Source organism: Marmota marmota, unplaced genomic scaffold (genome assembly GCF_001458135.2).
Source record: "Marmota marmota marmota unplaced genomic scaffold, marMar, whole genome shotgun sequence".
Taxonomy (NCBI): Eukaryota; Metazoa; Chordata; class Mammalia; order Rodentia; family Sciuridae; genus Marmota; species Marmota marmota.
The window spans coordinates 17,353,758-17,366,121 of NW_026000168.1; the positions used below are offsets into that span (position 1 = coordinate 17,353,758).

A 12,364-nucleotide genomic window follows, 5' to 3' on the forward strand; every position below is an offset into this window, starting at 1 on the left:
TCTTCTCATCCCCAGCTTCCTCATCTGCAAAATGGGCATAACGACAGAACTCATCTGGACAGGCCTCTGGGGGAGAATTCAATGTAATAATGTTTCAGTGCTCAGTGCTTAGTTATTGCTAAGGATCATGCAAAGACTCTCTTAGGAGCTCATAACAGGTCGGTACTATTTAGCCACTGATTTAACAATTCCATCTGATTGGGAACTTACAAGATCAATAATGTCAAATCACCTTCCCCAATACCACTGACTCAAATACCTAGCAAAACATGGATGACAGATGGCCCCAATAATGGCCGTCTGAGTATTCTATCACAGATCATCCCCAAAATCCATGGCAAGGCAAAGCCCTTGCATGTCACTAATCCAAACCCGAGTTTTCTTCTGGAAGATTTGGTCCAGAGAGTGGAACCTGCGTGAATCCGCCTGCTGCTGATGTATTAATCAGCTTTCTGTTGCTGCAACAAAATACCTGACATAGTTAACTTAAAAAGAGAAAAGGTTCATTGAACTCAGTCTGGGAGGTTCTAGTCCAAGACTGGGGGGGACTAGAACTTTGGGCCTCTGGTGGGGGCACGAGGCAGAGCAGACTGTTCACCTCGTAAGGCAGGAGGCAAGAGAGAGCCAAGAAGGGGTCACGTTCTCTTAGAGGACCTAATGTCCTCCCACTAGGCCTCCCGTCTTCAAGGTCCCACCATTGCCACAAGAGCACCCCCCTGGTGACCAAGCCTTTAGTACTCGGGCCTTGGAGGACCACTGACTGTCTGCACCAGTCCTGGTGGCCGCCTTCCATGACCAGCTCCGGAGCAGGAAGGCACATTAGCATGGACCAGAGGGCAGAGGGCCTGCGGGGAGCTTCTAAGCAAGAAGTAGCCCCGGGAAGCCCAGCCATCCTTCCCTGGGGGCTGTGGACAGGGACAGGAGCCCCGGCTCTCAGTGGCAGTTAGTAGCCTTGGGAAGCACCCCTGGAATTCAGCTGACCCTGGGACAGCAGGTCGGAAAAGCCCACCGATTTGGGGTTTATGGGATCCACTGCTCTTGGGCCTCCTCCTGCAGAACCGACTTCCTCATTGCTCCATTCTGTCAGCTTCCTCTTACCCGCTGCTAAAAAGAGACATCTTCTCAGGGTGGGCACATCTGGCTCGCCACCAACGGAGCGCAGGAGGCAGAGAATGTTCCATGATCGCAGAAGCCACCGAACGCAGCCTGAATCAATTAACAGAAGATTCCACTGCGTTTCTGTAGCGTCTGGGCCTCTTCCCACCTCCCTTGGCCTCGATGGCCAGAGTCCCCTTGTCAGGCTTCTGTTTAGGGACAACTTTTACACCGAGGATCAGAGGAAGAAGTTGGACTAGGTGCAGACAAAGCAACCACCCTGGTGACCGCAGCGGCTGCCTGCCCTCGGCACATTCCCAAAGAGCAGACGGAGCATCGTCCTCTTCCTCTACACCCCCACCCGGTGCCAGGCTGTGCCACAGGGTGTCCCCCAGTTACTTCATCAGCATGACCAGAAAAACTCTTGAGCCTTTTTCATTTTTGGGTACCAGGGATTGAACTCAGGGGTGCTTAACCACTGAGCCACACCCCCAGCCCCCTTTTTATTTTGAGACAGGGCCTCACTAAGTTGCTGAGGCCGGCCTCCAACTTGCGATCCTCCTGCCTCAGCCTCCCGAGCCGCTGGGATGACAGACATGCATCACGGTGCCTGGCTCAGCGGATTATCAGGAAGCCATTTATGTGCATCTTGCGACTAAAATGATTCCGCGGAGTGAAGCCCTCCACCGTGAACAAATAGGTCTGCCCCGTAACCCGGTTGGAACCCTCCACCCCGTTTAATGCAAACATTTGAAAGGAAAATCTGCCACCTAGGAAAAGAAATTCCCTGAAAATATTTAATGTAAATAAAGTCCTGGAGACGAGGGTGCTTTTTACAAACGGTTTGTCACCAGGGCCTTTCCCTAGGGGGTAGGGCAGCAGGAGAAGGGGGACGGGAGAGCAGGAAATGACAAGGCTGATTCTGACTCTAAGCAACAAGGAGCCCTGCCCCTCGGCCCCTCTCTGCTTTCCATTAAGGAAAAAAAAAACGAAATTTCCAGCAACATGGACAGCCCCAGGAGGTGAGAGATCTTCAAGCCCCGACTTCCCGCACCCTCGTGGGTCCAGGGCCACCCGCCGAGATCAGGGATCCACCTCCTGTTCTTTCTGTTTAGCTTCTTTTGAAACATGAAAAAAAAGGCTTCCGTGGTGGGACCCAAGGATCCCAGGGCCACCACGTGTCTAGGGTCAGGCTCCCACAAACAGGCGGCCCCTGGGGGGTGGACGCGGGAAGGCGCGCAATAAATTAGAGTCTCCCGAGGGTCCGAGCTGGTCCCCAGGGTGGGGGTCTGTCACCCGCTGTGTTTCCAGATTGGCCTGGAGAGGAGGGGGCCTTTGGGGACTCACAGCAGGACACGGCCGCGGCCAGCTGCAGGGGTCAGGTGCCTGTGCCCACATCCAGGGGACACCTGGTTGGTGGCCAATGCATCCGCAGGCTGAGTCCCCAGGACTCTGCGGTGACTTCCCTTAGTCACTTGGAAAACGTGGGGATGGCAGTGGCGACTCAGCCAAATAAAGTGCTTCGGAGGTGACAGGTGACGAGGTGACAAGCTCTCCAGCGGGTTCTCTTCCCACCAAGGCCCCGGGGACAGGAGGGACCGCCTGCTGCTTCCAGGAGCCCAAACCCACACTCGGGCGCCGAAGCCCCCGCCTGAGCACGTGTCACCATCTTCAGACGCCAAGTTGTCACCTCACTGCCGGGATGAGGGAGTGGCTCGTGGCTGGGGCTGGGACACAGGGGGCCATGGGGGCCATAAATATTCCACCTGCGGAGGTGCTGGGTGGGGCAGGTCCCAGCAGGAAGGTCGAGATGTGGGTCAGGACCAGTCGCGACCCAGGTGGCCTCCGCAAGGGCTCAGTGTCCCCTAAGAGTCTCTCGAGTCCCGAGTCCCAGTGGCCACTGCTATAGCACGCTGGCGTCCTCCATGGCCTGCATCCACCTGCGAACAAGACAGCACCTGTCCCCACGGCCCTGCCACAGAAACCCCAGGTGACCGCACTGTCACCCCAGGCAAGGGGCCCTGTTGCACCCAGGGCCTGGGGAGGTGCAGAGGTCCACCTGGATCCGAGGGCTGAGACCCTCCCCAGGAGGACAGGGATGGCCTTGGGCAAGGAGCAGGCCACACGCCGGGGCTCCGGGTGGCACCTGGGGGACAGGCGGGGGACTGGGGAAGGACGTTCCTGGTACCTCTGAGCAGCGCCCGCGCTCTCCGCCTTGAAGCTGTAGAACAGGGTTTTCTTGTGGTAAAGGTGGAACACGGGGCCCGCCTGGCCGCCGCCCTCCTCCTTTTCCGGGGCGATGGTGAAGCCCAGCAGAGGCATGCTCTCCAGGGCCACCTTGTCCTGCGGGGGCAAGAGGAGAGCCTCACGTTGAGCACCGCACCCCGCGGGGACCATGGGGGGGGGTGGTGGACAAGGAAGGGCGCCTGGGGGCCACCCACGCTCACCTCCCACCCTGGCCTCCACCCGGGCCACCCCAAGGGGGAAGGAACATTCTAGAACAGCCGATCAGGAGGAGCCAAGCATTTTCTTCTTCATTCTCTTGTTTAATTGTCACTAGGATCATTGAGGGTGTCCGTCCCCATTCAAAAGAAGAAACTGAGGCTCAGAGAGGCTCCCAGGGTGACCCAGACTGTGGATCTGGACCTGCCATGCTTTCTGACCCAGCCTCCATCAGCACCCGACCAAAGACTCGGTGCCCAGGTGGCTTCTGACAACCTCGTATGTGTTCATCCCCCGAACCCTCATTTCCAGGACGCAGCCCTCGAGATGTCCATGCTAAGAGTCACTAGCAATTCCATGAGGTATGCCCAGAGGACGCAGATGGATCTTAAAAACATGGCTCCGTGGAAAATCTATGTATAGATGTTTTTTTTAAAAAAACTTCTGGGGACTGAACCCAGGGCTGCTTTACATGCTAGGCCAGCACCCAGCCACCGAGCCACAGCCCCATCCCCATAAGAAACATAAGTATCTTTGGCCAGGAGCAGTGGTCACGCCTGTTATCCCAGCAGCTCGGGAGGCTGAGGCAGGAGGATCGTGAGTTCAAGGCCAGCCTCAGCAACTCAGCGAGACCCTGTCTCTAATAAAATGTATTAAAAAAGGGCTGGGGATGTGGCTCAGTGGTTAAGTGCCCCTGGGTTCAATCCAAAAAAAAAAAAAAAAAGATTTTGAACCAATATTTAAGAATCTCTAGATTGGAAAAAGTATTTGACAAGATGCGACATTCGTTCGTTATTTGAACTGTCAGTAAACTAGGAGTTGATGGGAATGGCCTTAACCTGACCCAGGACATCTATAAAACATCCACAGCCAGGGCTGGAGTTGTGGCTCAGGGTAGAGTGCTCACCTAGTGCATGCAAAGCCCTGAGTTTGATCCTCAGCACCACAAAAAAATAAATAAATAAAATTAAGGTGTTGTGTCCAACCACAACTAAGAAATAAATATTAAAAAAATATATGTCCACAGCCAACATCGTACTCAGAAGTAAAATCCTAAGTGCTTTTCCCCTAAAATTGGGAACAGGGAAAGAGGGTGCTCATTCATGAGCCTAACCTGATTCGCACTAGAGGTGCCGGCCACTGCACTAGGGCAAGAAAAAGAAACAAAAAGATGAGAAATGATAAAGGTCACGCAGAAGTCAAACTATTTCCTGGAATCCCAGTGGCTCTGGAGGCTGAGGCAGGAGGATCGCGAGTTTAAGGCCAGCCTCAGCAACTTAGTGAGGCCCTGAGCAACTCAGGGAGACCCTGTCTCTAAATAAAATATAAAAAGGGCTGGGGTCGGGGCTCAGTGGTTAAGTGCCCCTGGGTTCAATCCCTGGTACCAAAAAAAGAAAATATTGGTAAATAGACTTCAGCAAAGTTATGAACTGCTCTTCACCAAGAGAAGGAACAGGTAGCACCTACAGAGGCTGGGCCTTGTGTTCTCAGGACTCTCTAGGGAGGTCACTGACATGCCACCCCCTTTACCCATCTAAGACCACTCATGTCCCCCACGCATGTCCTGCGACGTTGCTTGAGGACCAGGCTGTGGCAGGGCCGTGTGGGGAGCCACCACATCTCGGAAGCTCCTCACACACCTTATAGGACAGTGGAGCCTCCAAGAGGCCGTGGAGAGGAAGTCCAGCCAGCCGGTCAGAGCCCTGTGGTGACAGACCCCCTGTGAGTGTCCCCTGGTGTACCTCCTTAGCCGGAGGCCTCTCTGGGCCATGGAAGGCTGCTGGGCCACATTTCAGTTTGTTGTGGGATGAAAACTGCCCCCAGCACAGAAAGCCCCACCTGGGTACCCGTGAGTAAAGGTCACCTCCGTCCATGGTGCCTGGTCCCTCAGGCTCTTGAAGAGCCCCCGGCCCTGTCTGCCTGCTTCCCTGCAGGACCCCCGTAACCCCAAGGAGGGGGCCTGAGAGGAAAGCTTTGCACCCTAAGGAAGTGACCTGGGGACATCAGCCCAGCCCCGCTGTGGTCACCAGGGAACGGCCAGTCCTGGGCTCTTGGGCCAGAGGAGGCCAAGAGCCCATCTTGTGGGGGTCATAATGCAGCTGAGACCCGTGTTGAAAGGGGACTTGGCCTGAGGAAGCTGCCAACCAGAGGGTGGGACCCTGTCACATGATCCAACAGGTTTCCCCTGGAGCAGTCCCCAGCCCTGCGACCACAGACCACAGCCCCACAGCTGTCCACGTTGGGAGCTGGCTGCCGGTTTCAAGGGTTCTCTAGCCTCTATTTTAGAGGATGTAAGATGAGCTCCAAAAATGTCACACTTTTTTTTTTTCTTTTTGGTACCAGGGATTGAACTCAGGGGTGGGCACTCGACCACTGAGCCCCCTCCCCAGCCCTATTTTGCATTTTATTTACAGACAGGGTCTCCCCGAGTTGCTCAGGGCCTCGTTTTGGCTGAGGCTGGCTTTGAACTCGCGATCCTCCTGCCTCAGCCTCCCGAGCCACTGGGATGACAGGAGCGAGCCACCGAGCCCTACTGTTTCACTTTTTACTGGGGCATCTGATATCCTGCAGCCATCAGATACCCCAGTAAAAGAAATGGATGGACAAAAGGGGGGTGGCTTCTAAGCTGCAGAATTTTGTCCCAAATCACCCCCACAGAGGGCACAAAGGAGTTTTCTCCTGGGGCACGGCTGGCGTATCCCTGACGCAGGGCCTGTGACAACTGAATACTTCATTGTGTCCTTCCACATGCACGCCCTTCTTGTCTCTGCAGAGAAACTGCAGGTCCCTTTGGTTGGGGACCACGGGGGACTGGACGTCCACAGACACCAGCAGGCCACTGCTCTACAAAGGCTCCCTGCCAGGAGGAGGGGCCCCCGCCCAGGGATCCACAGGGCCCTGCGGGGAAATCGCGTGGGCAGACCCCAGGGGCCTCCGAGGCACCCACTTGACAAGGGGGGACTCGAAACGCCACCGTTACCTCGCTGGCCACGTAGGTGTAGAGCACCTTGCCTTTGATGACAAACCAGAGCTTCTTCCAGTGCCTCTTGCCCCTCTTACACCGGCTCAGGTAGCCGCTGATGGCAGAGCCCTCTCCAGAGGCCGCCACCTGGCAGAAGGGACCACAGCAGTCAGGGCGACCGGCGGGGAGGACAGTTCAGACACCAAGGGGAGAAGCCACAGCAAGCCGCCTGTCTGCCTGCAACCTGATACTCAGGATCTAGTTAGCATCAAGGTCAGCACAGCAGTACTTCAGGGTGTGACAGACACGATTCAGGGGACCCAGGGGACCTGCTGTCAAAACCAGCCTTGGAGCTGTGCGCAGTGGTGCTCGCCGGAGGCTGAGGCAGGAGGATCTCCAGTTCAAAGCCGGCCTCAGCAACAGCGAGGCCCTAAGCAGCTCAGGGAGACCCTGTCTCTAGATAAAATACCAAACAGGGCTGGGGACGGGGCTCAGTGGCGGAGTGTCCCCGAGGTCAGTCTGTGATACCCTCTTCTCTCAACCAAGAAAAGAAAGAAACTGGCTGGTTGTCCCCTCTGGGGACGGAGCGAGGCTGGGGATGGAGAGGAGCTCACTTTTCGCATCTCCCCTTTTCCACTTTTGTTAACGTGATTGTCACGATGCTGGGGGTGGAGCCCGGGCCTCGGGCACGGTCAGCAGGGCCCTGACCGCTGAGGGACACCCAGCCCTATGGCCAACATTTTTAATTTGCAGAAGGAGCAGGTTAGTGGGCAGAACGTTGCCCATTTCTAAACGTCATCCTCTAACACCCTAAATCCTGCCACCTGCTACCTGAGACGAATATTCCAGGAGACACGTGGAATCAGCGGTGACACTTTCTTGGGGTGTGTGGCTTCGGGACGGGCACTCGCTGCTGTGTGGCTGGGGTTAGAGTGTGCACACAGAACCTGGCCCCATTTGCAGCAGGGCTCTGAATTTAACCAATTCTGAGGTTTCCTGCAAAAATCCCTGCGGCTTCCCGGAGACTCGCCACCTGTGCTCACGAGGGACCCCCAGGGTGACAGCCAGCCCAGCTCCAGGGTCCCCACGCAGGAGGGCTGGCCTAGGCTGGGGCTCGCTCAGGCCCAAGAGGCCCGGTCTGCACCGTGGTGGGCACTGGGTCTGCGCCGCGGGGGGGGAGAGGTGGGGACCCCCCAGGGGACAGTGGCCGCTCCAAGTCCCCGCCTCCTGCGAGGCAGCCCGTCCCGCCTTACCTCCGTCAGGGCTGAAGGGACTTTCTTCTGCTTCTTGAAGGTGGAGGGGAAGACGGCGGAGAGGGCGCTCCCCGAGGAGAAGCGGGCAGAGGTCAGGGGGAAGCTCATACTCACGGGCCGCTCTGCAGGGGACAGAGGCCACCAACGGCTCAGGCTGTCCCTCCCCAGGTGAGGTGGGACCAGGAAGGCGGGCACAGCCCCTCCCGCCAGAACAGACAGAGGCCATGGGGCAGGCCTGGGCTGCCCCCTCTGATGGCCTATGTGGCCCCCGGGTGCCCTGGGGTGAGCTTGGACCTCCAGGTCCCCGAGGGCCACTTTCATCCAGCCACTCCCTTGGGGGGGACGTGGTTTTAGGTGGGGACAGTGAGGCAGAGGAGGGGCCCCGGGCCACCCACCTCTCATGGGGCCGGGGACGGCGCCGCCCCTCCTCTTGAGCTCCCCGTAGCAGCCGTCGCACACCTTGGCCAGGCGGTCCTTGAGGTACCTCAGCGGGTACTTGTTCCGCGAGCAGTTCCGGCACACAATCTGCGGAACACGCGGGCACACGCGCCAGTGAGGCTGACCAGGGCCCCTGCCCGGCTGGCCCCGCCTGGCCCCTCCTCCAGGGAGCCCTGAACTCTGACGGTCCCCAGGTGTCGCGACCCCTGCTTCCCAGGCCACACGGTGCTGCTCCTGAGCCAGTCCCCTCGGGCCTCCTGAGGACCCTGTCCCCCCGGGGGGACCTACTCCTTCCTCCTCCAGGGACCTGCCATGTGTCCTTACACAACTGTGCTGTGGGGGGTCTCCTGGAAACAGAGGGGACACCAGGAGAGGACAGGAGGGGACCAGGGGAGGCAGGGGGCAGGTCACGGCGGAGTGCTGCGACTCAGGTATGTGACGCGCACACAACTGGGGAACCAGCCCCACCGTCGTGTGGGGTTACAAAGCACCCCAAAATTAACTAAAGAATTAAACCACGGTAAGTATGGAGCCACCTCGGGATCTGGAGCATGGTCACAAGTAACCCTAAGTGCTGGCGAGGACGCGGGGAACGGCACCCTCATACACGGCAGGTGACACTGCAAACTGGTGCAGCCACCGTGGAAATCAGGATGGAGACTCCTCAGGAAACTTGGAATGGAACCACCATGTGACCCAGCTGTCCCAGTCCTTGGCTGATACCCAGGGGGCTTAAAGTCAGCACACTACAGGGACATGGCCACATCAGTGTTTATAGCAGCTCAATTCACAACAGCTAAACTGTGGAGCCAACCTGGGTGCCCTTCAGTGGATGAATAGATAAAGAAAATGTGGTATATGCACAGTGGAATATTACTCACCCATGAACAAGAATGAAATTATGCTGTTTGCTGGTAAATGGATGGAACTCAAGACTATCATGCCGAGTAAAATAAGCCAATCCCCAAAAAATAAAGGCCACATGTTCTCTCTGACATGAGGACACTAACACACGGGATGTGTGTGTGTGTGTGTGTGTGTGTGTGTGTAGAAGTTCACTGCATTAGACAAAGGGAACCAAGAGAAGGGGGTGGGATGAATTGAATATGACTTTCCTGCATTCACACATGAACCCACAACTAGTGAGTGACACTCCACATCACGTACAAGAAAGGGAAGTCCCACTCCCCGTGTGTTTAATATGTCAAAATGCACTCTGGGTCATGTGTGTCTAAACAGAACAAATAAAAATTATAAAATCACATGAAAAATAAAATAGGACTGTCTCCCCGCCCAGGGCCAAGTGGACGTGCCTTGCTTTGGGCCCTGGACCCTGGCAGGACATGGAGGCCTGGTCCTGACTCTGTGGCACTCACCTTGCCACACGCGTGGCAGTGATGTCGCCTCAGGGTGAGGGAGAAGTCGCAGCCGCAGTTCATGCACATCATGACGTGGGTGACGGGCACCAGGGTGGGGGGCCTCTCCCCGAGGCTGACGCCCAGCCGCTCCCGAATCTGCGGGGACAGAAGCGGCCAGCAGCGGGGTCAGGCGGTCCCCTCCCCTCCCCTCCCAGGGTGTGGGGCGCAGGGGCCTGGGTGGCCTGAGCTGGGAACAGCTGGACCCTGAGACGTGGCGGGGGGTGCTGTGCTCCTGGGGCGCAGGACGGGGGTCAGACAGGGCAGGGGCCCGTGGAAGGCCAGTGTCCCCAGGTCAGGGCGGAGGCACCTCCCTGTGACGGAGGCCCTCCTGGCACCTGCTGAGGCTGGGGGCTGCTCCCCACTCACCTCCACGCTGTGGTGGAAGGCGGCCAGCGCCTGGGCCTTGTAGTCCTCAGGGAGGGCTCTGCTCAGACAGCTGTACCACTCGTCCCTCTCGGCGCAGGAGCTGCGGGCAGCGGCCTCGGTGAGCGGGGCAGCTGCGGCCTCCACCTCCCGCCCCTCCCTGTGGATCAATGCGCGCTGGGCCGCCCCCACACCAGAGCCCCTCACCCCCCCACCAAAGCAGCTACGTTTGGTCATTTGTTTATTTAGACAGTCCCCCCTGACTAGGGTTAGGTCCCAGCTCCTCATGGGGCGGTGGCACACCCCTGTCATCCCAGCAGCTTGGGAGGCTGAGGCAGGAGGATTGCAAGTTCGAGGCCAGCCTCAGCAATTTAGCGAGGCCCTAAGTCACTCAGGGAGACCCCGTCTCTCAACAGAATACAACAAGGGCTGGGGCTGGGGCTCAGGTTGAGCGTCCCTGGTTCTAGCCCTGGTGGGTGTGAGTGGAGGAAGGAATCAGCCAGTCCAGCTCCTGGCCTGTACCAGGGGCCATGGCCGCGTTGGGTGCCTCTGGGTCTGCCTCTCCAACTCCAGCTCCCAGGGCCGTTGTGAGGGTGAAATGAAATAGGGGTGTGGAACCTCTGTCCTGTCCCTCTGTCCCTGGCAAAACACCGTTCCAAAGCAGGGGGCCCCAGGGAAGCCTAGAGGGTCCCACGATTTAGGGAGGAACAGAAGGCCAGGGTCCTCGTGGAGGGTGGGTGGAAGCCGGCACGGGTGAGCACCCCAGCCTCCATCTTTCCCTTGATGTCCTACAGGGCTCCCTAGAGGCTCACGCACCCCACAGACAGACTTCGCCAGCCCCCTCTCTGCGGGGCACTGCGTCCTGAGTGGACAGGGCCACCCCAGGGCTATGGTCCCTCGGAACCAGTGCAGGGTGGAGTTCCCACGGTGCCCACGAGGTGGCGCGCACGGCCCGCGCAGAAAGCCCGAGCCCGAGCTGGCGGGACGGACGCCCTGGCTGGGAGGGACGGGGTGCTTGGTGTGGGCGTGGTGGGCAGCCACCTCGTGGGAAATAAACGGGTTCCACGGCCCTCCGCCCCCCACTGCTCCAGTGTGGAGAGTCCGGGCTGGCAGGAAGGGGACGGGCCTGTCACTGGCAGGCTCCTGGATGCCACAGGCCAGAGCGCAGAGCCCATCCCGGGGGGAGATGGGCGTCCTAGTCTCCGTCAAGACTGGGCAAACCCACTACCCCCACCCCCGCCCCTTGTCACTGATTTGATCAAGAGGGGGGGCCACGGATCCCCACCCAGGCACCCCCTCCTCCTTCCCCCCCTCCCCCAGAAGGGACAGCCACCCCTCCCAAGTCCCAAGGTTTCCTGGGGCGGTAGGCTGTAGTGTCTGGACCCCAGGTCTGCACTGCTGCCACCCAGGGACACATGCTGGCAGGAAGGGAGATGCCCCAGCTCCAGGCCCCGCCCCCCCACACACACCCATAGTGGCAGAGGGGCTGCTCCCAGCAGGAGCCACCTCCCTGGCTTCTTAGCCCTGAGAGATGGAGCTCACCTTGCCCTGGGGGGGGGAGGTGGCCTGTGATGAAGGCCTCGTTTCCCACCCCCTCCCTCCTGTCCCTTCCTTCCTGAGGTGCTGGGGATCAAACCCAGGTCTCCTGCGGGCCAAGCCATGTGGCCTGCTGCTATCAGAATACTATATGTTGAGATGACGGGACCCGGCCAGGTCAGGAGGGCGCGGTGTCCTTACAAGAGGCCCCAGAGGGACCCAGCCCTTCCCCCATACAGGTTCTAGAAAGCAGCCCTGGTCCTGAGGAAGGGGCCCCGCCAGACCTGGACCAGCAGCACCTCGAATGCTGCATTTCACAGACTCCTGTCATGAGCCGCCCCGAGGGGACAGTGTGAAGACACCCGGCCACCCTGGATGGGAGGAGAGGGGCTGGGGACCCTCACTCTCCGCCTTCTCCCTGCCCCCAGTGCAAGGTGGCAACACTGTGTGACCCACCAGGACTTGTGGTGTGCACCCACCCTTCACAAAGGGCCTTGTGAACACGACATATTGTCACTGTCACCCGAGGTCCCGTATTTTATGAGTATGGAGTCTTTCTGGGGAGTGAAGCCTCAGGTTCTTTTTTTTTTAAATATGAGATTCTCCAGGAGCTGTGACCACAGGACAGTCAAGAAGCACTGAGATGGCCAAAGGTCCTTTGATCCAAAGGGACGCCAGGATATAGACTGTGACATCCCACACTTGTCATTCCAGACACTCCCACCCCCTGAAGTCCTGCCCTGGGTCCTGGCGGCTGCATAACTCGAGGCCCCACCCCTCCGGCGGCCCCGCCCTGTACCCCCGGCCCCGCCCATCCCTTAGCCCCGCCCCATACCTCCAGGCCCTGCCTCTCCCAC

The 12,364-nt window shown here is 58.5% G+C and overlaps 1 protein-coding gene across 1 annotated transcript in view; it reads right to left on the minus strand.

Annotated features, from left to right (window-relative positions):
- Positions 1 to 1,878: 1,878 nt before the first annotated feature.
- Positions 1,879 to 12,364, minus strand: part of Fgd5 (FYVE, RhoGEF and PH domain containing 5) — a 60,901-nt gene continuing 50,415 nt past the window's right edge. The window contains exons 15-22 of the mRNA XM_048786966.1: positions 10,921 to 11,077; positions 9,975 to 10,131; positions 9,567 to 9,704; positions 8,148 to 8,277; positions 7,753 to 7,874; positions 6,518 to 6,646; positions 3,284 to 3,438; positions 1,879 to 3,035 (exon numbers count right to left, since the gene is read on the minus strand). Of these exons, the coding sequence (XP_048642923.1) occupies positions 2,999 to 3,035; positions 3,284 to 3,438; positions 6,518 to 6,646; positions 7,753 to 7,874; positions 8,148 to 8,277; positions 9,567 to 9,704; positions 9,975 to 10,131; positions 10,921 to 11,077 (1,025 nt within the window). The 3' untranslated portion in view covers positions 1,879 to 2,998. The remainder of the gene's footprint in view (positions 3,036 to 3,283; positions 3,439 to 6,517; positions 6,647 to 7,752; positions 7,875 to 8,147; positions 8,278 to 9,566; positions 9,705 to 9,974; positions 10,132 to 10,920; positions 11,078 to 12,364) is intronic.